Source organism: Mytilus californianus, unplaced genomic scaffold, assembly GCF_021869535.1.
Source record: "Mytilus californianus isolate M0D057914Y unplaced genomic scaffold, xbMytCali1.0.p SCAF_3, whole genome shotgun sequence".
In the NCBI taxonomy this organism is placed as follows: Eukaryota; Metazoa; Mollusca; class Bivalvia; order Mytilida; family Mytilidae; genus Mytilus; species Mytilus californianus.
This window is the reverse complement of record NW_026262679.1, coordinates 121,195,527-121,223,288: the sequence shown is the minus strand read 5'-3', so window position 1 is coordinate 121,223,288 and position 27,762 is coordinate 121,195,527. Positions and strand designations below refer to the sequence as shown.

At 31.2% G+C, this 27,762-nt stretch overlaps 1 protein-coding gene across 1 annotated transcript; it reads left to right on the top strand.

Moving 5' to 3' along the window:
- Nucleotides 1–351: 351 nt before the first annotated feature.
- Nucleotides 352–27,423, top strand: LOC127736013 (arrestin domain-containing protein 17-like). Its single transcript, XM_052246507.1, has 7 exons — nt 352–697; nt 7,540–7,674; nt 12,576–12,820; nt 13,252–13,440; nt 14,880–15,056; nt 23,872–23,974; nt 24,940–27,423. Exons 1-7 carry the CDS (start codon nt 583–585, stop codon nt 25,209–25,211), a joined length of 1,236 nt encoding a protein of 411 aa, XP_052102467.1. The 5' UTR covers nt 352–582; the 3' UTR covers nt 25,212–27,423.
- Nucleotides 27,424–27,762: the final 339 nt, after the last annotated feature.

Here is a 27,762-nt window from a genome sequence, read left to right as displayed (position 1 = left end):
TGTATTAGCAGCTACATCAATACAATATGGAAAACATTGATTTAGTATTGTCACGAAAAGCGACAATCGATTTATAATGGTGGAAGCACCGTACTAAATTATTTCCATGATATTAAGTACATTAAAACTGTGTGTTATTGACTTTCGATCTGTTACACATTCTCTGGTCAGTCATGATTAAGCAAATTTATTTTTAGAAAATCAATTAATGTGAATAACATAACATCTGGACACATTCCTTACGTTTTTTTATTAACAAATGAATTATAAAATAATATCAAACATTGAATATGTCAACAAAGAGAGTCACGTATTTGTCAATACCATTTCTCGTTGACGAACAACTACTGTATCGATCGAAGCTATGGCATCAATGTATTGCCTCAGCCAGTAAGCATCCTCTACATTACACTGAAAGAACATTATTTATATCGCATGCACGGAGAAAATTAATTCCCGTCAAAACTGTATATTATCGTCATGTCATGTAACCATGACGACACATAGAGACTTTACCACGATGGCTGACAATACGGTACCCGGAATAAGACATGGAAATGGTGTAATTAGAAAAACAATGCAATGTCTGTAACATCTATAGAACTTCAACTGGAAAGTGAAAATTTGGTATATTTCTCTGGACAGCGTGTTAAAGGAGCATTAGTTTTACAAATTGGTCTACCCGTCATTATAGCAGGTAGGTGCCAAGTAAGGGTGGGGCATTTGAAAACAAAAAAATAAATCTGCTGAATAATGAATATCTATTCATATTTTTGTCGAACACAGTATGTTAATTTTTTAAACAAATGAAACTGCATTGATTTGTAGTCGTGCTACATTTATAAACATAAGAACCGCGTTTTAAATTTGTTTACCCATTAGTATCATAAATACTGTTTGTTAATAAGGAAATCAAAACAGTGTAAGAAAATGATCATTCGAAAACCAAACAACAAAATAAAAGAAGACAAATCGAAAGGGATTGATTGTATATGTCCTGCAAAATATTCTCAAATAGATTTACCGTTATATGTAAGACGTCCATTATTTTATTTGTTTATTATAGTATATACATAAAGGTGGCGATAAAAACTTCATAAAAAAGACATCAATTTTAGCTTAATCAGAAACACAGTAACTGAAGACAGAGAACTAACAAGTCGTTTACTTTGACAATATTTTTCAAAGCAAATCCAATTACTTAACAAAGAAAGATCAATAAGACATCTTATTTTGCACGGCTTGTATCACTTTCTGGTAATGAGGCAACGTGAATGTCTTAAGAGTACAAGTAATCAAAGCCCGAGGTCAAATGAGGAAAAAATCCTGTGAGTGCACGAAATCAATATTCTGTCGTGTATACATATCTACTTTCTATGGTAATCAAAATTAAACAACATTTATGCGTTTCTACGAGCTATAAAGATAGCTTTTAAAGAAAGGGACTTGAAACATTAATAAATCGACAGAATATATGATTTCACGATCTTCTTCATCTTTATACAACACGTTGATTGCCTTTTCAAAGAAATTCTTTGCAATTAATATCAAGGATTACACTTCGTGAAGTTAAGAGAAGAATCCAAAACCCTCAAGCACATTATTTGTAAAATACAACTAATCAAGTGATGTTTGAAGAATTATTGACAACGTATATATATATATTATATTTTGTTATGTTAACGAGATCAGATATACATCAAGCTATTTAAGTTTGCAACAAACCATTTCACTGAAAACAAAGAAGATGAAATATTAATTGTAACAATGCCAATAATTTTTTTTCAAGATTTTTATCATAGCTTTAATTGTTACAAGTCTAATTCAATTGTTTATTTGATTTGATTTGAAATGCCATGAATACGTTTTGTAAGCTTGTATTTTCAAGATGAAGGAACCAATAATAACGCTGTTATTTTTTGTATATTGGTTATTTAATAGTATTTATGAGTCATTTGTGTATACCGTACATCCACCCGATATTGTTTCTTTTCAATTTGTGGCCGGAGATTGTCTCTGACGCTTTACGTGTTTCAGATGTATATATTACTTTTTATTTGTCAGCTATGAGATTATCTATCATGATTATCTACTTCATCATATTTCATTTCAGGCGAAGTTGTTGTTCAAAAATGTATCATATACTAGTAATCCATACGTTTTCATAGGCCAATTCTATCGCATTTTCCATGTCGAGCCAGTTTGCTTGCAAGTCATCATAGTGCATTGTGATAGTTTGTTTGCAGTTGTTATGGCCAAATATTTTTTTGGCTGGCAACAAATGATATATCTATTCTTATATAAGAATTACCTTACCAGCTATTTTTACATTTGATTGATAACTGCCTCGTACGTTCCAAAAAGGAAATATGTACCAGTCATAAATGAACATCACATAGAACCATTCAAGTCGACACTAGGAGTCTGACTATAAGGTGTGAATTCTCATTGAATGCTTTAATTAACTGACACGATGAAGATCATCAATAAAAACGAAGTACTTTCAAATGTTTCATGAGATATTCCAACTGAAGCGCCGTATACAATCACAGCAAGGCATATACATCAATATTATTTGAAATTTATGAAATAGTGCGGCAAATGTGTAATGACTCGTTCAGAACACATCACATCTAACATGCGGTTGATGATCATTCCCTTTTGGTACACGTGTAACAGACCGCGAAACACAAAGAGCTAGAACAATTGTAAAAAAGCAAAGTAGTTCTCCAAAGCATTACCTTTTATATAAACTGCGAACAAATCTAATTTCAATCTTACTTCGTTAACGGATAAAGTTAATGCGGTTTTATGAAGGCGGTTTAGATATCACGACTTTTTATTGTTTGTCATGTATTTATCAAGCTTTAGCTGTCAGCATTTCTTTTAACATTCATGATGCAGATTAGTCCGAGAAAATGGTGTATTACCATCAATTCAATACGTTTGACTTTGTAATCTACACATTTATAAGAAATACGCATGCAAGCTAACAATTTTTTATGCGTAAAATACATTTCAGTATTCAACATTCAACAAGATGCGTTAAGAACCGAAATGCATTTTGTTGAGTTCCTGAAAAATCCGCTAAACGTTTCTCCCATACGCCAGTATTGTTGCACTGAAGTAATTTACTTAATACTTAAGTTTAAATTCACTTCAATAACTTTAAAATATCTTAACTAAACGTAAAATTCATCAAGTATTGAAGTCTGGGAGAGTTTGGCATTAATGTAGTTTGTATTTTGGTTGGTTATAACACGCCTGACGACTTTATTTTAGAACCACGTGTCTTACACACTAAACTAATTTCTGTTTCATCAAATGTGTAACCCATTGTCCCTTTACCCTTCTGTTTACCCTTCCGGAACACCTGAATTCACCCAGTGATTTTGGTGCAGTTCTTGTTTTGTGAACTTGTTCGTCTTTTGTTCGTTTTTCTTTTTTGCCATGGCGCTATCAGTTTTTCTTCGACTTATGCGTTTAGAAGATGTCCCATTGGGATCTTTCGCCTCTTTTGTTTACACACAACTAAAAATATCTAAACTATTTCTTTATGTTCTAACCATTTAATTAAAACTGTAAGTCTGACTTTATTTGTTATCTGTTTTATTTTCAACATTTCTTTAAACGTTTCTACTTCTTGCATTCCATTAAATTCGACAATAAAATAATTCTATGCCGTTTAATTATTGCAATTTCGAGAGCTTGCTTTTCAATACTAAAAGCCCTTGCGTTGTATTTAAAGATAACATTAAATGCATCGTTTCCGTAAAATCGATACAAGCCTGTTGCTTAACGCCTGTAATGAACAGTTACAGTGAGCGTTTTATTTGAATCTAGTACATTTCTTAGGAATCCTGACTATATTAGAATTCAATACATTATTCAGCCTCTCTACTTCATTTAAGCATAATGTGTGAACAGGACATCTAATTAGATATATTTTGGAGAGCAATAAAAACAAACCGTCACCCTCGTTAAAATCTCACCTAATTGGAACATTGAAGTTTTATATTGACAATATTTCACTGACGTTGAATTTCAAAGTGAAGTGCGTCACCAAAAATATCAATGTTGTTTTTAATTAATGCAATGTTGAATTTTCTAATATTTTATAACGGTTGTATTGATGTAATGCAATTCAAAAAGTTAATTGAAACACAGCTTTTCACAAAAACAGACCAATTGGAAATTTGCATATTCTTACTTTTAACTTTTATTGATTTTTGTTTTAAATTGTGGTTGTTTTTTTTTTTATTATTAAGCATGGTGATAATACCATTTGCAAGACCATTAATTTGATTGTTAACAGTAAAATTATGACATATTTATGACAAAAAGTAATAATCATATACATTATTAAAAAGAAATTAAAACGTCAACATTTAACACCGGTTTCATAGTTATCAACCGCTCAGCTGTCAGTCATTCTCATCATGATTGGCTTGAATCCAACAAATAACGTAACGAATATTTATAGAACAAGGTCTCTCCAATATCGATTCCACTTATCTCACATAGTCTTTTTATGAAATTATACAAAACGTATTATCATTATCATAATTGAATGTTGAAGACAGAATGCTGTCAGTTTTGTAGCATTAGATTACTGAAATCTCCTTATTTTTTATAGATACAATACACAGGAACATATGTCCTGTCTGTAACTGAGAAGAAATAGCTATCAATAGTTTTTTGTGAAATATAGAATTTATTTCATCGATATAAAATGTTCTATTTCAGTGTTTATTCACATTGACCAGTTATAAACTTTAGGACTTATTAACAAAGATGTAACACATTTAATAGATGTATACTGCATTAGTCGCCACATGTAACTTGATCGTGTCACAACCCCACCCCTCCAAAAAAAAAATAATTCAGTACGTCTGATTAAAGCAAGAAAACGAAAAAGAACGGCGACCCTAATTTTTCAATTTTCTAAAAGCATTTTATGAGAGCAATCTTCCAATATAAAATTTGAAAATTCTGTTGTTTAATTTTCTTTCAATTCACATAATACTGCCTTCCCCCCGGTATACAAATTTGTAAATGTTTTGCATAACCTGTAGCTTGGAATAAAACGCGGCGACATACAATTATCTTTTTAAACAGCACCATATAAATTACATTTTGGAAAGTATGATAAAAATTCTATCATGTTTTGGATATGTCACCACACTACCTTAAAGGGACGGAATTTAAACAATTGCATTCTGTCAGCAATTTGTTACGTACACTTAGGCTTGCAGAAAATTAACATTCATAGTTTCCACAATTTAGGGGTATAGAACCGGTTTAATATAGAAATAAAGACAACAGACAAAAAATTGGATTAAACAAATACGCACAAGTTTGCACAACATTTATTCAAACGTTAACACAAACAGAAGGGAGGTGCTTTGTACAAGACGTTTAAACAGAAGTAATTATATGTCTTCATTGGAATACAATTGTTAAGATGTTTTCACATTATTGTCAAAATAATGATTTTTATCTAGATGCAGTCATCTGGGCGTGTTTCCTTAACGACGTCAACTGTAACAAACCGTTGGTGAAAAAACACCAATCATTTAAAAAATAACAGGCGAATTCATGGATTTCAATTTACATTCCGACGGATTATCTTGCTTAATTTTAACTTAAGTATGATATTGATGGTGCTGTGAGAATGAAAGGTACCAATATGGGCACGAAAAGCGTGAACCGCAGTGCATAATCTGATGTGAAAAGCTGCACCAAAAAAAAAGACGAAGATAAAATCCTGTTTTAAAGAAAAGTACCGTAAACAGCTGATATATTCCGCATTTCAGACAAATTTGTCAAAATATGATTAATACTAATCAAAGTTTACATAATCGTTATTGATAAGAGTCATGAAATCATATCAGTCTCCAACCAGTGGAAGATAGAGTCAGTTGTCTTTGTTAACGTATACCCACTTTTTCTTTAAGTATTGTATATATATAGATATATTTATTTTACAGTTTTATGCTATATTTTATTTCGTTTACCCTTTATAATGGTTTTTAAATCTATAGGGCCGCAAATGTTTATCTAGAACAAGAGATTAAGTCATTAACTATAGTCAAGCTTGCTATAAAAAAAAACTGTCGTTTGTCTTTTGGGATTTTTGTTTGTGTGTCATTAATTACTTCTATTGCACTGTGTCCATAACTATTCATTCAAATGTCCATTAAATATACATTCCGAACTCGACTTAATACCATAATCGATAACAGCTATTCCCATATGACACAAAATGATACTGGCTATCTGGTTGTAAAATATATAATTAAAGTTGTTATACACAAAATACATTTAGACTGTAAATAACACTAGATAACTGTCTTTGGCACTAGTCTGTTTCCTGTTATACGAACGAAAATCAATGTTCTTACGTAATCAGAGGGTTCCATTACATGCTATTGTCCTGTAATAACAACGAAGGTGACAATTAAATTCCCATCTAATTTTAGTAATTTGAATTCAATTCAGTCGTCTGCCAGTCTGATCACATGCAGAAACAATGTTATTAAAGAAAACCATTTTATATTGGTAATCGAGCTAAATTTAAGAGTGATGAACTACAAAAATAGTTTTACAATAGCACTTCACATGCAACTGTATCAAATTCACATTTAAAAAAGTAAAATAACTTTGCACAAGGGAGCACTCGTATCTTGCGTCCAATTATTGTTTTCAATTAACTAACCTTGATTACAATTTTAGGGAACTACACAAAATTCCTGTGTCTGCAACTAGCTACACAAAAAACTTCTCTTATATGCAAAATAATGCAAAATTCCTTGATAGATATACTTCGGTTGAAATTTCAGGCAGCCATTTTCTGTCTTTATTGTTTTGTGTTATAATGCGTTTTGGTGTTTGATCTACTAGTATTATATGTAGTGGCTGTACCTTTCACCATTTCTTTATTTTTGGTATTTCTAATACGAGTAAAAGAAGAAGACCAAATGACATCTAGACGGAAATACAATCCTCCACTATGAACAGTTGTCTATACAAACTGATCACTTTGGTTTTTGGTGGGTTCTTGTTGTCAGTGTTTAGTTTGTTAGACTGCTGTTTGTCTTTTCGTCGATTTTCTCATTTTGGCATGATTTTACCGGTCTCTCTTATTTTGGCATGATTTTACCGGTCTCTCTTATTTTGGCATGATTTTACCGGTCTCTCTCATTTTGGCATGATTTTACCGGTCTCTCTGCAACCGTCGAGTTTTGATTCTTTCTTTGGTAAACGGTCAATTTATCCTTTCTTCGTCAAAGAATTGTTCCGAGTCTATAAGAAGTGTGTGAATAGTTATATAATGTGAACGGACGAGTCCCCTGATGTTGCCTCATGCAAAATACATAGACATGAACATAAGTATTAGCTTTGTCATTTAGTTGGTTTCATAAAACAAAGTTCTTCTTTTGCTAATTAAAAGATTTCACAAAACTAGGTTCAGTAACTAGATTTACTACATAGTTACATATGAGATAGCAATGTAGATCAAAGTTTTCTCGTTTACAGGAGTTGAGGTGCGTTTCCGTGGAGCAGCACGCGCAAAATGGCGAGAAACAGTTCAAAATGGCACACATCGAACAGATATAGAACATGAAAAAGAGGAAATATATTTTGATGATCGCTTTTGTTTGTGGGGAAAAGGTAAGAACGCGATCTATATATTCATTAAATAAGAAAAGGATTAGACCAATTTCGACTACATATATTATTTTACTCACAGTGTCAAAATTGAAAATATGTTAACACAATTCAGATTTTGAGATGGGTGAAATTTTTACAAAGAACATTGTTCTGTTTTGTTTTGTTTTGATTTTTTTTTGGGGGGGAAGGGGGTGGGGGGGATACTGAAAATTGTCAAAAAATCAGCCAAAATAGCAGATCTTTAAATGTTGTTTAGTTTGTTAAAATGTTCAGAAATACGCCATTATGTTGTTAAAAATTTTGTAGGCATTCGTATGTGTCGGTGATTTTCGTTTCACACATTCCGGTTTTTTTTGGTAACTTTTCCGTTCTACTGGTACATTCCTGTCTTTTTTGTACTTGATATTATTAACAAAAAAAAATAATAAATCTTGGAAGCTAGCGTCTACGAATTTACATATACTCAAGAAATGCGAATCAATTGACAATAAAAGGGCAAAACTAACTACCCTGTATTGTTAATTATATTAACAAATGTAGACATCGTAGATTTGGTTATAAATCACCGTTTACGTATTATAAGGACGAAGTGGAAATTCACTGTGATTCTGGAAACGTCACAAAATCAATATTGCATCTAAAATTCAAAAGATGCTAATGAAATCTTGAAAATCTCATGTTAAGTTGACAATTTGATTGATGTGTTGCTCTTTTAGTTTGGTCAATAAGGCTACGTCGGTTAGAGAATATTCCAATTAATTCTACCATGGAGGATAATGCCCATTATTTACCAGTTGTCAGCCGTAGAACTCCATAACCTGATGATAATGTTTTATCAAATGTTGTCTGACAGACAAATTACATAGTCAGACACTCAGCACACATCTATTTTACTTATTAGTTCTATGGGTAAGTACAATTGGATTTGCATTTCAAGGTGTTAAAACAGAACAATATTTTTTTAAATTGACAACAAAACATAATAAAACAAAAAAAAAAGGTCTCACACAAATGTGTAGGGTGCTAAATAACAACCCTTCTATATACGATTGTGTTTTTAAAATTTATGTTACTACTTTATTTTGGGCAGCCTCGGTGGTAGCTACCAAGCGCTTGCATCAAGCTTTTATCCACATTTAGATAATAACATTAACGGTACCAATTTTTCTGCACCAGAAAATAAAATAACCCAAGGAAATCGCATGAACTCCAAACGCAGCCAATGCATATCGAGTACTTTGATATATGTACAGTACAGATTTTAATAATAAAATAAAAGTAAAAAAAAATGTGTGTCGTCTGTCTTACTACATTTGTTTGATTTCCAGAAATTGTCAATCATTTTTTTTAATTTTCATTACGGGTTATGAAATTAAACAGTTCCCTTTAAATCTGATTTCCCAAAAGATGCTTTTCATCAAATTTTCATGCCCCACTTAGTGGCATTATGTTTTTTTGTCTGTGCGTCCGTCCGTTTGTTCGTCCGTTCGTCCGTCTTTCCCGCTTCAGGTTAAAGCTTTTGGTTAAAGTTTTTGGTCAATGTAGTTTTTGATGAAGTTGAAGTTCAATCAACTTAAACTTAGTACACATGTTCCCTATGATATGATCTTTCTAATTTTAATGCCAAATTAGAGTTTTTACCCCAATTTCACGGTTCACTGAACATAGAAAATGATAGTGCGAGTGGGGCATCCGTGTACTATGGACACATTCTTGTTTAAAGTATACATTCGTTTGTAATTTTATTTTCATTTGAGTGTTTTGATTTATGTAAAATCGGAGGTGTTATTGTATACAAGACATTGTGCTGAAATATTCCTATAGACAGACCCTTCCAAACAAAATCTGTCTGATACCTAGTAGTTAAAGAAAACCTTGCAACTGACATCTATGTCAAACACAATGACTTTTATTTCAAAAATGAATACAGTAAAATATTTACACTACTTAATTAAGCAAACTTTTTAAATGTCGACGTTAGGATACTTAATTTAGTTCTCTGGAGCCTGTCTACTAATGGTTTTATGATTTACAACAGTTTAAAAGCTGCTACAGAAGATACTTAGTCAGTATTTATTCAGTTCAAGTGCAATCTATACAAAAATTTTAGAACACAATCATAGATTGATAAATTGTAATTTAGTATTGAGGACATTTTTGTGACATGTAATTTTTCCATACCAGACCTTTTTAGAACACAATCATAGATTAATAAATTGTTATTCATCCTAGATACGTAAATGAACATTAAAAAATGTTATAAGTAATTAAATTATTATTATAAATTAAAATTCTGACATCTGAATTGGGTAAATTTCTCATAGTAAAGGGGTGAGAGGTGTCAAAACACCATGGGTAAGAAAAAATGTTAATCAATCTTTTCCAACTCATGTTTTTCATTCAAGATACTTTTTGCAGCATTATAACCAATCAAAGTAGCTTAAATGCTATTATTAATTAAAATTTTGACCTATTAGGGAAAGATGTTTAATTTTCCATTATAGATGGGGGGAATACAACGGCTAAGAAAAAGTGGCATACAATCTTTTATGACATATGTTTTATATCCTATATACTAACTAAAGCATTTCAACTAGTTACTGTGCTTATTCAGTGGGCTTTGGGGTATCTCAGTAGCAATGGCTAAAACAGTTTACCAAATTGCAGTTTGAATAATCAATTCGTCTCCAACAAACTGGTGAACTGGTAAACTATTTTAACAAATTGCTTGAAAGGATATTAGTATGAAGTGAGTGCAGTGAAAAAAAAGTAATACTTTTCATCCAGCTCCAGTTAGTTGATGTCTATGTCATGAATTTCAAACAAAATACTGACTTACTATAATATGAGTCACTGGTTTAAAAAGGTCTAACTTTGACATGAAAACTTCTATCCTAAATAAATTTTTTAAATAAATAGTTCAAAACGTTGTTTTGTAGGTCTATTATTTATAGCTTTGTTTTCTAAGAAGAAGTTATTGTGTTATTGTGATTTGGATAATATTTTCTAAGAATTACTGATCTGCTGGCATTAAAGGGAAATAATTTTATTGAGACATTGTATATTAAAAATTTAATCAAAGATACCAGGCTTATGATTTGCCTACAAAAGATTCATCAATAGGACTGAAATAAAAAAAATGAAATGCCAAATTAGGACGAAGTTGAAGAGCATTGAGGACAAAAAATTCCGAAAGGTTTTGCCAAATACTGCTTATTAGTAATCTAATCCTCGGTAGTAGAAAATCATTAGTACTTTGAACAATTTAAAGTTTTGCAAGACAGTTAACCTATAATTTTGACCATTTCAATGAAAATTCATGTCAACACAGAATTGCTGACTACTGGGCTGGTGATACCTTCTTAGTTTACAGAGGAATCTGTATGACTTATAGAACTTTGTATGTGTTCCATTATATGTTTTTAAAAGTTTTTTTCAAAATTTTAATCATCTTAAAAATAATTTTCAGTGTTTTTTTTTTCAGAACAGGGGATAATAGTTAAATAATCTTGGAAATAATGTTACAAACAAATTACTTATAAAACGAAGGAAGTTCATATTTGACAACAAACTTTTGCTGATTTTACAGTAATGTTAATTATTTCCCTTTAATATTAGCAGATTAGTAATTGCTTTAGAAAAAAATTATCCAAATTACAATTACGCACTAACTTGCTGTTAGGAAACAGAGCTATAAATTATTGACCTACAAAACAATGTTTTGAACTATTCATTTATAAAAATTTTTTAGGATAGAAGTTTTCATGTCAAAGTTAGACCTTCTTAAATCAGCGACTCATATTATAGTAAGTCATTATTGTGTTTGATAATCAGGTGATAGACATCAACTATCTAAAGCTGGATGGTTAGTATTACTTTTTATTACACTGCACTCAAGAAATACTAACAACCTTCGAATTCACTGAAGCAATTTATGAAAATATTTTACCAGTTTGTTGGAGAAGAATTCAAACTGCAATTTGCTAAACTAATTAAGCCATTGCTTTTGAGATACCCCAAAGCCCACTGAATGAGGGCAGTAACGTAACTTTGATACTTTGATTATATCTATGCTTAAATCGAAAAGGGAAAGGCGGTCCAATTTTGCATGGAAGGGTGTCAAAATACCGTGGCTGAGAAAAAGTGTTATAAACTCTGTATCAAAATTTGTTTTTTAATCCACGATACTTATTGCATCATTATAACTAGTTACAGTAATGTATTATAATTCAAAATTCTGACGTATAAGAGAAGGGTGTTTAATTTCCTTTGGTAAGGGGTCAAATTACCATGGCTGAAAAAGTGTCATGAAAAATCTTTTCCAACATATGTTTTTCACTAAAGATACTTATTGCACCATCATAACTTGTTGAATTAGTGCAAATGCTATTACACATTAAAATTCTGACTATAAAAGAAGAGGTTCAACATTCCATAGCTAGGGGGTCAAAATACAATGCTTAAGAAAAAGTGTTATACAATCTTTTCCAACATATGTTTTACACTCAGTATAAATAATGCAGCATAATAAAGCAGATTTTTTTTTATCATCATAGCTATTCAAACTGCTTTATATAGTTATAAAGCTCCAATAAGTATTTGGTATGAATAAAACTTTTACATTTTCACTAAACCATGTTATTTTGACCCTTTTAATATGAAAATTGAACCCCTTAAAGATTTCAAATTTTCAAATTGTCACAGCTCTTTAAACTACTGATATAGTGATAAAGTATTAAATAAGAGCAAAACATGTTGGAAAAGATTTTTTTATCATTTTCTCTTAGGTCATGGTATTTTGTACCATGGAAAATTGGCCTCCACAATATAAAACGATCCAAGATAGCCGAAGACCCCCATCCTAACTTTAAATAAACTCATGTTTTTCGTTTCTTTTAAAGTGAATCATACTAACAGATGGGAGGGAAGAGAGGTGCTACAAAGAGGTCGTCATATGTTTCCGTTCCAGTATAAAGTACCCGAATGTGTTCCATGTTCATTTGAAGGCCCGGATGCTCATATTCGGTATAGCGTTCAGGGAATTATTATAAGATACAATGGAGAGTGTATTAGTTCACAAAGAATTATAAACGTGCTTAGAGAATACGACCCGAGAAGAGAACCTCGGGATTCGGCAGCTAATTCAGTAAGTAACGTATTTAAACAATCGACCATGCATTAATGTTACAAAGCACCGTGAAATAGCTTAGAGAATTATTTTATTTTTGTGTAACTTGATCATCTTGAAAATAAGTCCATGTACTAGTTTTTTTAAATCGAAACTTTGATCACGTTTTTATTTTGTTCCACATTTTTCATTTTATTTAGAAAATTTTCTAAAATAGCCACCTAAATTAAATTGGGTCGATTTTAAAACCTTTTCGAGTCAGGTTTGCAATATCAAGTATTTCAAAGATTTATATTTAAAACCAATAGATTCCATTAAACCCAACCACCGACCTGAAAACATTAAGTTACGGAGCAATATTAACATATAAAATCGAGCGAAACGTTTTCACATTCAATATGCATATATGTAAATTGTAGTCGTTATATCTATCTTATATTAATTTGTAGTCGCCTCATCGGCTGGAAGATCATGCTGAAAGGTCAGTTAGCACTCTTTGTTGTCGTCCCGGGAGAGTTTCATGTACTCTCTCTTTACCGAAGCGTGCCTGTGTTCCGGGTGAAATTCTCCGAGCCGAAATACTCGTTCACAACATGTCCATAAGAAAATCTGGTGCTGTTAGTTTACAATTAAAACAGGTATGAAATTAAAAAAAATCGAATTGGTAATACAGTCGTTAAAATAGCGTTATCATATCAGTATAAAAATGGTAGCTATGGTGTGTGCTGCACAATTTGAAATATAAAACGCTTAAGATTTATCATAAGTTAGGATATTGAAAAATGTGTTTTGTTAACAGAGTCTGTATATAATTTAGCACTGAAAATATGTTTATATAGATATTTGATGGTAACCTTTTATAACAGATGTTTTGGTTGGTTAGTATAATTAGACACTTCATTTGATGTGACCGCACTACAAGATCACATATTATGCTTCAAAATTTATTCAAAATGCTGCCGTAAGATTGTTTTTATGTCTTCTTTATAAGTGTTTTTTTTTTGCAGAGCCTAATTTCCATTTTAATTACTTAACCATAATACAAACTGACAAATTGGACATTATACGCTTAGTCTCAAACAAAATCTCAAGTACATTGATACTGTGCTTAACTTATATCACTTATATAACCTAAAGTAGTATTTCTTGTTTGTTATTATAATGTTTAGAAAATTATTGAACCGAAGCATCCTAAACTAAGTCCAACTTTTTCGTTTTATATATTTGTAACGAATCCGCAACATATAATCGACAATAATATTTCATTCATTGATTGTTGAACGAGAGATTTGACTGCTAACAAAAAGAAAGGCGAATGATACCAAAGGGACATTAAAACTCAAAAGCCGAAAATAAATTGACAACGCCATGGCTAAAAAAGAAAAAAGACAAACAGACAAACAACAGTACACAAAACACAACATAGAAAACTAAAGACTGAGCAACATGAACCCCACTAAAATCTGCCGTCGATCTCAGGTGCTCCGGACGGGTAAGCAGATCCTGCTCAATATGTGGCACCCGTTTCGTTGCTCATGCAAGTACAAACCCGATGAAAAGTCTAATTCGGTAGGTCCCATTCAGGAAACGGGGAACGGGATTGAAGTTACGACAATTGGAACATATCCGTCGTCATCTGTGAAACAGATATTCCATAGCGGTCAACAAACTCGTGATGGCGTCAGTAAAATTTACGAAAGGGATGATTTTAACGTCACCACTTGGGACTCTTGGTTTGATAGCTTCCTTGTGAGCAGCAAACTTCTTTCGGGCTTTTGTGTCGATGTTTACCGATTGTGACTTGAGTAACAATCAATACACGTAGAACGTGAAAGTAGACCGATGTTTAAGGGTTTTTTTCTTATATTTTCCCTGCGTTCCAATTATTTTTTTAAAATTAAACGTTCTTAGTCAATCTTTAGTTATCTATGTAGTGTTTTGTGAATTTATTTGCCTTTTTGTTGTCAGTTTCACTCGACTCGTTTTGAATGTCTCCATGCTATATTTCGTCTTTTTATATGGGTTTTCAAATCTTTATAAATATCACTTGTTGCTAATATTTCATTTTGTTTGGTAGATTATTACCTACGGTGGAGTCCAAACGAAAATACTTTTACTGAAAGAGTATAAAGTTTGTGATGGACTTAGGCCTGGTCAACATCGACAATGGAAGGAATATCCACTTCGTGTTCCACCTCTATGTCCGTCGAGACTTCACATGTGTAAAGTCTTAGATGTTAGATACTGTATATCAGTGAGTATAGTTAGTAACATACGTCCATAGAGTCTTTATGTGGGTAAAGTGTTAGTTAGTATATACTGAATATCAGTAAATATAATCAATAAAATACGTCAATAAAGACTCTTGGATGATGGATATTGTATATAAGTGAAAATAATCAATAAAATATATCCATCGATACTTTGAATGTGTTAAGTCTTGGATGATTGATATTGTATATCGGTGAATATAAATACATCCATCAAAACTTCATATGGGTAAAGTCTTAGTTGATTTATACTGTATATGTCGGTGAATGTAATCAATAAAATACGTCTATAGAGACTTAATTTGTTAAGTCTTAGATGTAAGATTCTGCATATCGGTGAGGTCAAACAATAAAATACGTTAAACATTTCGCTCAATCAATCGTCTGTTATAAATTTTCACAAATACGTAAGTATTTTTAAGAAATGTTGAATAAAAATGGAGAGGTGTGAGAAGCCCAATTTGTAGGTCCTATTATTCAACATCATGAAGTTTTATATAGGAGAATGCATAAAAAGGCCGTTTAAGGTCCCTTGAATACGGAAATAAAACAAAAGATAATTTCCCGCAAAAATCTAATGTAAAGAGGGTGTTGTAGCTGAAATATCTTTTTGAATAATGCTATTACTATTATATATTGTGACAACAACATGTGTGTAAAAGAGTAATTTTTGTAAAAATGCAAATATCGTTAGGTTCATGACGTGACGATTTACTTTATAAATTATATTTCAGTCCTCTAACAACCATGACCATTCCAACGTATTCTTGAAACCCCGCTATATAAATGACTATATTGTCTTTTTACCATTTTACCTATTATGTCTGTTTCTTTCCTCACACATTGTTGTCAATATAATGGAATTCTATATGACTGTCATACAAGTGAGGGGTTTAGCTATCTATAAAACCAGGTTTAATCCACCAATTTCTACACAAGGAAATGCCTGTACCAAGTCAAGGAATATGACAGTTGTTTATCATTCGTTTGATGTGTTTGAGCTTTTGATTTTGCTATTTGATTAAGGACTTTCCGTTTTGAATTTTCCTTGGAGTTCGGTTTTTTTGTTATTTTACTTTTTAAGTACCAAAAACTTAAAAAAAAACGAAGTAAAGGCACAAGAAAATGAAATAAATGAAAGAAAATTTAGAATTAAGAATCACAATGTAAAATATATCCAGGTCTTTTATGTTTCTTTTGTACAATATGTCCATACGATGGTAATAAAGTTGATTCATATCGCCTTTGTTTTCCTGAACTTTCAAGGAATCAGGTAGATGGTCCTTTGTAAGTGTTTTTGATTCGAGAGAAAACCAAAATCTTTAAAATTTGGTTTTCTGCTTTTCCAAGCAAATATACCGCATTTAAAAGTCCGAGTAAAAACAAGTAATCTCGGAGTCTGGAAAATATTTTACCGTTTTCCTGTGGACTGGTAACAGGTGCGCGTTTAAAAGTCTTACTCAGTGTGTCGATAAAGAATAAGTTTATGCAACAGTAGTTTACCGATGTTCAAATCTCATAAATCGATTTAGAAGAAACAAAAATCAGAAGGAAACATCTAAAGTTCAAAAGGGACCAGACCGAATGAGTCGACAGGGCAAGCGTCTTTGCAATGCATGCATTAACCGTCATACGAATCCTCATTAATACAAAATGCGATGATCTGGAAAATAGGATCCAATCGGTAAAATTACATATCAGACGACTATTCTAGAATTTAAAGTTATAAGATTGCGAACACATGTAGCTAGTGAGATGATACACTTACACATCGTATCGGTCAACCAATTTGTTATACTGACCCTAAAATTTATGTAGTGTCGATTTCAGTCCTTCTTCCCCATAACTCTATTGGAGCAGGTTTTGTGTAAGGAGCACACCCCTTTAATGAAGGCCGTAAAGGTAGGACATGCACGACCGGAAGCTGAAATTCTGTACGCAGGGGAACAGAGTATGTTACTGTTAAGAAAAAAAGGAAAATTGACTATTGGAAAGATGAAATCATCACGTTTGATATGACTCTTATTTGAAGTCTACTATCTGTGGCAATATGAAAAAAGAAAAGATATGAAGCAGACATTCTAGTTTCGGTGGTATCAAAAATCTTAAATTCAATAGGATATATGAGATAAAAACACTCTCTGAAATGTGGGTAATTGAGTGACAGCACATCATCAATATATCTGAAAGAGAAATGTAAGATGTTTTCTCCTTTTTGTCTCTGAGAAGCTTTGTATTAATTCTGCTTTATAATAGTAAAAAATCAGGTCGGCCAGTAGTACACAATTAGTACTAAATAGTAGCCATTGGAATACCCACTGTCCGTTGTAACATCAATTCACGAACTCATGACATATTTTGTCAATCAAAAAGTCTAGTATTTTGATGATATCATCTTCGGTATATTTGTTGTTTGAATCAATGGTCCTTCACAAAGAAAAATTTTTGATGACCTGAAACATGGAATTTGTATCTACAATTCCCATTTTGGTAGAGGGTGTGCTATCAATGAGACCTTGTAGTCGTTTTTTCAATTGAAAATCGGTAGTAGTGGAGTGATGCGTAGAAAAATGAAAAGTTTTGATATAAATGCAAAATTGTATAGATTGTTATCGAAGATTCTGGAGTGATCTTTAGAATTTTTAAGAATCTACATTTTATTGACACATCTGGTTGAATAATCACAATATTTCTGAAGGCCATCTTTTACTAGAGAAAGAATTGTAGTTAGAACTTCAAAAAAATCTAATCGAACATAATGACGACCCGGCTATATCTTTTTATTTATAATGATGCAGTTTAAGTATCCAGTATAAAGACGGGAGATTGTCATCGTCCTTCTTTATATAGTATCCAGTATAAAGACGGGAGATTTTCATCGTTCTCCTTTATATTAACACTAAATGAGAGAAGGATTTTCTGAAATATCTTTCGTGAATCATGTATTGGTATATGTTGGATTTACAGTTTTGCAGTGATTTCAAGTTCTTTAGGGAGACATAATGGTTTATGCACATAAACACTATATTGTTTGAGGCCTTGTCAGCTTAACAACAATATATTTGTTGTAAAGGGAGGATAAAGCATCCACAACCTCGGGGTCCTAGAAAGGGGTAGACACCCATGTGCGTAGATTTTGAATGTGCCTCTAAATGCATGACCGAACAGCTTGAACCCATATAGATGGAGTGTAAAAGTTTGGTTCATCTGGTTCGCACTCAACCCGTCAATGTTATCGCTGCATCCATAAGGAATAGCTGCTATCAATCTCTTGAGATATTCTTATATTTTTAACTTGATACATTTAATAACTCTTCTGAAAACAAAGCGCCCATAAATTTCTATTAAGTAGCATTAATGATATCAGTGTTACATGTTTTGAGGTGCATTCTTACTGAAACAATTTATTTAATTATATCATTTCATAATTTAAAAATCTTCTGCCACTTTGGATATTGAATTTCGAATTCTGAAACATGTAGTTTCGAACCTTTAATGTAAAGAGATTTGAATATTTGAAGATTAGATCTGCTAATTTTATTAACAATTTTTTTTAAGTATAAGGACGATTAAAAGTTTATTGAATAGACAACTGTCTATTGTATTTATATTGATCTAAATACAAGAATAGAGCTGAACTTTGATAAATACTTATTTTAACTTACATACGAGAAACTAATTTTAAATTTTAGATACATTTTGAATCAATTTAGCTCATTGTTTGCATATCATGTATTATGGCGTACTGAGAAATTTATCTAAAACAAAAAAATAAATAATGATGTGTTAATATACTATCGGTGTTAATTATTCATGCTATAAGCATCCTGTGGGAGTTGTTAACAAAGATAAATGTTTGAATGAATAGAAAGCCACTTAAACCTCATGTAAGGAACTAATATACCGTAAATAGTTCTGCATATATATTAATTGTTAATTAGTTTGTGTAATATCATGAATGAAGGAGTGCAACCATTATAAACAATTCGTTAAAACTAACAACGTAATGTATAGTGCCGATATTGTAAAATAATAAAAAGAATCGTTGGGTATGCGTCAATAATACAACAGTATAAAGACACAAAAAACACCTGCAAAAGTCATTTTGATGTCAGTAAGGGGTCTTAAAAATAGACACGTGTCTGAACAATATGTTAATTTTAACAGAGATTACAAAAGAAAACCCTTAACTCCATGACCGATGGTTTGCGAATTAGGTGATAGATTGATAGGTGAGAGTGGTTTGGTCAGAGTCAACTATCAAGCCGCTGTTGCGTGATGCAGAATCACTTGATATAACTCATCAACATATCCCTTTGGTCACTTTCGCTCTTTTCTCCAAACCTCTGTTGTAAAAACTGATTAAAACAAAGGGAATCTAGATGAACATTTGTTTCAATGGGTGAATAAGTGTTCTATGCTGAACTGTTTCACGTTTTGATATCCCATGGCCTTAATTTATAGTTTACTTAACGGTATGGCATTTGTTCCTAGATGAAGGTTGTACGATGATCTGTATTTAACAGTATGGCATTTGTTCATAAATGAAGGCTGTACGATGATCTGTATTTCTGTACATCCTCATCCTTTGGTCTTCAATAGCTCACATCACATCTCCTTGTTGATATAATGAACATTAGTTCAGAAATGCTATTTTAAACTCAGAGAACCTGATCATAAACAACAAAAATACAAGCAAAACAATTTTGAGTAATACAAAATCACAGAATGCTCGCACTTACTTAAACAAGCTCGAAATTATATATCTCCTAATATGAAATCATGCCGTCCTACACTGTATTGTCTTCGGTTTACCTTTCATATAATAATTATAATAATATACATTTCATAAAGTTAAGTCCTAGATATTATAGGAAGATACGGTATTGTATTATGCCCGAGGTAAATTTATATCGAGTTTCAGTACAAAAGGAAGAGAACACAAGTGTTATTCTTGTTTAACACTTTAAACATACACAAATAACCTGGTATTCAATGTCATTTTTTACTGATAATGTGAAACTGTCATTAAACCCACTATTTTCTTCTAAGAATGCCTTAACCAAGTCAGGAATATGACAGTGGTTTTCCATTCGTTGCGTTGGTTGATAAAGTCGAGCGTTTGGTTTTGTCAGGTTTTATGGACTTTTCCTTTTAGAAGTTATATTGTAATAAGAAAATTATTACAATGTTACTATCCATTTAGTTGTTATATGAGATATATATGGTTCCAGTTGTTTCTCTGCAGACTCTCAAAAGAAGAACTACTTTTGTGAGAACTGATACTGGGTCTTTACATGTTGGGGAAAACTAGCCGTTGACAATGCCTTTGATGGTGTATGGCATTGCTGCCGATGTAAAGGAAGGCCGGGCGTTGTTGCCGATGTAGAGGCAGGCCGGGCGTTGTTGCCGATGTAGAGACAGGCCGGGATCGATTTACACCTATAAGAATCAAAATTCAAACTTATTAATAAAATAAATCAGAACAAAAAGAATACAAAACAGTTGCAAACAACAATAAAGTAAAACAAATATTTTCAATTATTTCCCTAATAGAAAACAATAAATATTTTGATAAAACTTTATTTATGAAAACTTTTAAGTATCTTTATTTTAGTGTAACTTGTTTAGAAATATTTAACTTTAAATTTTAACAATTTCAAAATCAGGACTTACCTATAAATTTCAAAATTCAAACTTTGACGTCTCGAAGCAGACATTTTACTCACATAGCAATCATTTATTTGATGGTATGCCAACATTACTTTCTTTGTCAGCATAGAATTAGAAATTACCAAATATGGTTATTGTCCGAAATAGGGTCAAAATGTTGTATAAGTAAATGTCCCATATATAATAGAGAGAGAGGTCACTTTAACAATGGTGATAATAAATAAGCTTTACTTGGCCGGAGAAAAAATGGTATAAAACGTGATAAACATGAAATTTAAGGAATAATTGTACTGTCATCTATGTCCAAAATGTATGTCAAATATCTGTCACAATATATCACTCTCCTTAGAAATTGGACTCTAAAATTAAATAAATTAAACATTTTAAAGAAATTGCATACAATTTTATGTTTACTATATTAATCTGAAAATGGATTTATAATTTTTAATTATTAATGTAAGTAAATAATCAGTATCCATATTTAAACCTCAAAATAATATAGACGACAAGCAATTGAGAATATTGCGATGCCCAAAATATATGAAAGTATATTTTTTTTTTATTTTTTTATTTTTTCATTTTTCATTTAAAGCGCTAAAAAAATCTTGGACTTATTTTTCAAATATTTTTCTCTTTTTTTTTTCTTTTTTTTCCATTTCGTGTTAATCATACTATTTAATTGGTGGTTTTATTGTAATTCTTTATAAATTGATTGATGTGTATGATGTTACAATACTTTGGTATTAATTTTCAATCGTTGTTTTTGAAAGTTTGTTACTCGCATGCTTACAATTGAACGTTTATCTTAACAGTTAATGAAATTAAATTAAAAAATATATGCAAAGTGTTTTAACAAAATGTTGCAAAAATACATGAAGGATGAATACACTTGAATAAATCTTAAACAGAATTTGATTTTGCTTACTTCAGTCTATAAGTTACTGTTTTAATCGTTTTTGTGGCGTTCCTGCTCCTGAGGTAACCCATGCGTATATGTTTTATGGCGTTCCTGCTTTTGAGGGAACCTATTGTGCTAATTGTTTGAGGCATCCCTGCTCCTGAGGTAGCTCATGTTTATATGTTTGATTCAATGTTTGAGGCATTCCTGCTCTTGAGGTAGCCTATGATAATGTGGAATACGATTTTCATACAGTAAATGGCAACAAGAATTACTTGTTCCTAATAGGTAACTTACAAACAAGGAAATTTACTTTATGCAACCCTCTATGAAAGTTGAACCTAATCTTAAAGTTGACTGATTGCAAATGATAATATTGACAAGCGTTTGAAATACAAACAAAGATCAAATTAATATCATTCTGAAAAGTTATTCAAGAAAACATTGATTTAAATGAATAAAATTTACAACATTTTATCAAAATAATTTTATAACTTATTTTAACAGCATTTTAGTAAATTTTTGCTTAAAAATCTACAGACATGAAACGCAAACGATTTGTGAAATGAAAATGAAAATTTTGTTTCATAGCTGAAAATTTTGAATAAAAATTTTGATTTTTGAAATAGATTTACAATTAGGATTTGATGTACTCACAGTTTCATGAAATACACAACAATATAACTTTATAGTTCTTAATGTCACTGATGGTGATAAAGTTCTCCTTTGAAAATGATGCATTATATATATGTTCTTTGATATTCAGTTGATGTCGTTGTTCAATGGTGTATTCTGATTAATTAAAAAAATCATTTATTGGAAATACATATAAAATTAAATAGTCCAAACGGTACAAAAATACTGTTCAAATGTCAATATTCCTGTTCGAATTGTCGAGACGCTAGCATGCTGTTTGATCAGAATGTTACTGTAAAAAATCAATCTTAATAGGTGTTCGGTGTCAGCTTTCAAAGGTCGTCCACCATTTATTGTAATAAAATAATTTAGTTGATATATGAGATATATATGGTTCCATCATGAAATTTAACGAACAATTGCAACGTCATCTATGTCCAAAATGTATGTCAAATATCTGTCACAATAGTTACCTTGGAGTTATTTGTTCATTTTTCAAGAAATATAATAATATCATATATAGCATATATAATAATATTTCGATTTTCATAATTTACTCATAATTTATTTCAACTTCGTGTTCCAAGATCATTGTTGGTTTCATTTGTTCCTCAGTGTTTAATTTAAAGTTTGGAGTTAAAAAATTAGATCTCTATTGTCGCGAAATGAACATTAATGCTGTCAAATAGAAATACATACTAATGACTTTATTTCAAAATGAATATTTTGACAGCAATCATGTTCATCCTGTAACGCTGAAGATTAAATAAGGGTCATCTTTCTCATGAATACATCGTCCTGAACATGAAATATTTGCCCCTGGACGTTTAGCAAACGACAATTAATCATTCTCATGAATAGATTTCGTTTTCGCTTTACTCGTTTGGTGAAATCCTAATCTATTTGCTTATCAATGTTTCCCTCATGGTTTGGGTATATGCTTGGAGCATACATGGTATACATTGACATATAACAAAATCTCTTTGGGTTTACAGTATATTCCTTTACTATGATCAAATGTGTATATCTTGATAAAATTAACTGAAGAATCATTAATTTTGCCTGTAATCACAATTATATATATAAATGTATGTTCACTGGTGTTAATATGTCCTTTGATTGAGTTAAGCTATTCCAGTTGATATTTTATAGTGTGTCTTTCTATGTTGTGATGTTACACTATTGTTTCAGAAAAAGGGTAAAGGTTTGGTACCATTAAAACTTTTAAACCCGCTGCATTTGTTTGCACCTGTCCTAAGTCAGGAATCTGATGTTCAGTAGTTGTCGTTTGTTGATGTGGTTCATAAGTGTTTTTCGTTTCTCGTTTTTTATATAGATTAGACCGTTGGTTTTCCCGTTTGAATGGTTTTACACTAGTAATTTTTGGGGCCCTTTATAGCTTACTGTTCGGTGTGAGCCAAGGCTCCGTATTGAAGACCGTACTTTGACCTATAATGGTTTACTTTTATAAATTTTGACTTGGATGGAGAGTTGTCTCATGGGCACTCAAACCACATCTTCTTATAACTATATAAGGTGAAACTTGTATTCATACTATAAGTTTTAAATAATTTTGTGTTATTTTGTTTTAGGTAGAAGCAACTTTTGCTGATATTATTTTATATTCTGCGGTGCCAATCATCATAGCGACGATTCCTGATAATTATTTAGAATTTTCTAAGTGGTCTTATAAAGGTAATTAAGATTTAAATAGAAGTTATGAACCTTGTTCTCTTCTTCGTAAATATATACTGCGCACAAATAACTTAGGATCACTACCATTTGAAAAGTGTTATAGTATTTTTATTACCCCACGAATTACTTGTACAATGACTATAATTTTAATTTTTTCAACGACCACTTTTATTATTTTTACATTCACAGTTTAAAATATTCCATTTTGTTTTCACAAAAAATAATAATCAACCTCAGGTATCTTTTTGACCGTTTTCATGTCCGTCTATCGAATTTGAAGGCAAAATGAGGATTGTGTGACCCTTCTACGAATACCAAAATTTGGTTAAAGGAAAAAAGACAAGTTTTTCTCCTGGCTTTTAGATAATGAATAAGTACATGTAATGTGTGAACTCTGTTCTCTGTAATTTCAATTTTATAATTTAATCTGAATTTCTGACATTTGAGATGACGTGTTGGCATTATTGTCCTCATTTCCCCTTATGATTGTCGACTTAATTGAAATTTTCTACTAGTTAAAAATCTCCCCATCGATTATATTTTCCCAGTTGTAATCTCTATTCGCTTGATTTACAAAGAACATTTCTTGTTGGAAATCTTAATGCAGTTGTAATGGAAATATGTTTTGATGATCGTTAACTTTTTGTTCAGTTTAATTTTTGAATATAAAATAATGTGTTCCTACGAATCTCAACATTGTGAAACGTATCAAAGAAGAGATAGCATTGGCTGATACCCTCAAAATGGCTTTCATATTACATTTGAAGCTACCTCTATACGTGGTATTCAATTTGTCGTATGTTTCACATTCATTTAAAAACAACCCAAGGAATCTGTGAATTAAATGTTGATTTTTTTGTTCTACGTTTCAACAAGTTGATAAATATTGCTTGAATAAAAATTTAACGATTTTATTTCATTCTGTTATTTTCAAACAAGACTTTGAATATTATCGTTGTTTTCAGTGAGTACGCCTTCTTTAATGATGGACGATACATTGACAGATTGTTATATATATGGATGTACAAGGACTGAATCAGAAGAAGACGAATTTAAGCCAAAATATAAATACTTCGAGAATATACGAGACTTGAGACGAGACAGAGATTTGATAGTGAAATTTAGGTACAGTCCTAGTTTAAAAAGAAGAAATAAGGAAAAAGAAAAGAAACAAGAATTGGCGAGACCAACGGTTAAGTTGAAATCTGAAGACATTACGACATCATCATTAGCATGATCTATCTTAAGAACAAAGCTATACATATTCTACGTTGTTCCAAACACATTCCATGATTGACTTGAAAGAGATTTTCATTTTCAGAAAAAAAAAGAAGAATATTTAGTTCATCCACTAATGTTAAAAAGAGATAAAAAAGTGATGTGGCCAGTATCATGATTAGATATGTATGTACAAATTAAAGTTTTCTTCGCGTCTGAAATTTCCGATACGCGTGAATTGCTGGACTTTCATTACAATTAACTATAAAATGCAAATAACCTGTGCTATAGTAAAGAAGACTTTTTGGCAACTTGTTGATCTTTGGCATAGACACAACTTAGGTAACATTTTAAGTACGTTATTTTATGTGTTTAATTCTATGCCTATTTAGAAAATACGTATACAACAATATCAATAAAATTAGATATCCATGCGCATACCTTCCAATAATGTGCAGCTCATTGTAAAACTAATTAAACAACTGAAAAATACACACATTGCTATACTATGAAACTTTCTTTTAAAGCGTTTTCCCCTTATAAAATAAGTTCATTCTTGGCATAATATTTGAATAACATATTTTTATTTATTTTAAACTAAGATTTGGATAGTCATTGTAAGATAAGTATAAAAATCAATGTCTATGTCATTGCGTATGAGCTTTGTTTTGAACAAGTGTTTAATGGCCCTTCTCGACTGAGTAAGAACAAATGATACTTATAATTCACAATGCTTAAGAAATATTAGCTAATATAGTATTCGTCCATAAAATGCATGAATATTTGCAGTGGAAGTTAAACAAACATAAGTCATTTAATAGTTACTTTAATGATAATATAAATATACTATAATGTAAAATGACCATTTTTTTTTATTTAACCATTGTATCGTCGCACAAATTTTATTTTGATCGCTGGCGATCTGCGACATTTTGTCTGATAATAAATATGATGTTATTAACTTCACAAACATATATTTTAACCAGATATATCATATCACTAATCAAAACCAAAACTAAAAACCATGATTTTTTGCATCACTGTTCTGATTTAATACCTTAAATTGTTGACCGCTGTACTCCTATTTTTGACCTTTTTACCTATTATGTCTGTTTGTTTTGCTCACACATTGTTGACAATATAATGGAATTTTATGCGACTGTCATACACGTGAGAGGTTTAGCTAGCTGTAAAACCAGGTTTAATCCACCATCTACATGAAGCAATGCCTGTACCAAGTCAGGTATATGACAGTTGTTTTCCATTCGTTTGGTGTGTTCGAGCTTTTGATTTTGCTATTTGGTAAGGCACTTTCCGTTTTGAATCTTATTTCGAGTTCGGTATTTTTGTTATTTTACTTTTTTAAAGGGATAGTCACACATTTGATACCTTAAAGGGATAGTCACAGATCTAATACCTTAAAGGAATAGTCACAGATCTAATACCTTAAATGGATAGTCATAGATCTAATACCTTAAAGGGATAGTCACAGATTTTGATTGAAGGAGTAGAATTGTTTTTCTATTACATTGTGCAGAAGTAATATGAGAATTCAAAACTAAGATAAGTTAAATAAACGAAGCAGATGGTATACTTCCATAAGACAGGAAACCAACAACACAATAAAGCAAAAAGGGGATATCTAGAGACGAACATAATGTTGTCTGTAGATTATGTTAAACTCTAAATCAACCCGAGTCTAAAACCATAAGAGGACGAAAAATAGATTTCGAAGCACAAAACCAAACAGTTCTGCTTAATCTGTTGTTTTAATTGCCTGAATGATATCCTTGTGTCCACATTTATCATATGTACCAGTCCTAATGTTTGGGGTGCAAACTAGTGGAATTTTATGTTTATATTGCCACGGTATAAGACATTCTAAATATTTCATAAGTTGCAAGTCAGTTAAAGTCATATACGAATTAGAAAAAAACTGATATAATTAATGTCTGGTTTATGAACAATGAATAAAGTACAAAGATAAACCAATGTTATTGCGTAAAGCCCCGAACTGAATACATGTATTCACGTAAACGACAAGGTCAATGTTATTTTTTTTTTTGTATTCAAGACTTTTTTTGCTTTTCGGATGTTAACATAGTTCTTTACATTTTTAGACACACCAAAAAATGATATCATAACGTAACATCTAAGATAATGTCATCGAAAAGTATACGACCATTAGATTGTAATTAACATCTATTTTTCTATGATCACCTTGTCCGTATTATTGTTTTTGACGAAGTAACGTTTTTCGGGTATTTATACATAAAATTTTATCTGTTAATGCTGTAGTATGTGGTTGTCTCACAAAATGCTTAATCAAACGGTAACAGAATATTTTTATTTTGAATGTTGCGATGGAGATCTAATCATCGCACAAATATTACCAAAAACTAAACTGAAGTGATCAAAATAGTTACATGATTTTAAAGAGATATTTTTGTTAAATAAATGTTGTATATTATAATGACTCTTATTTATTCATCTTTCGTCTTGAAATGCATTTTAAAAGCAATTGGACTCAATACGTAAACAACTTTTTCAGCGAAAAACACAAAGAATAT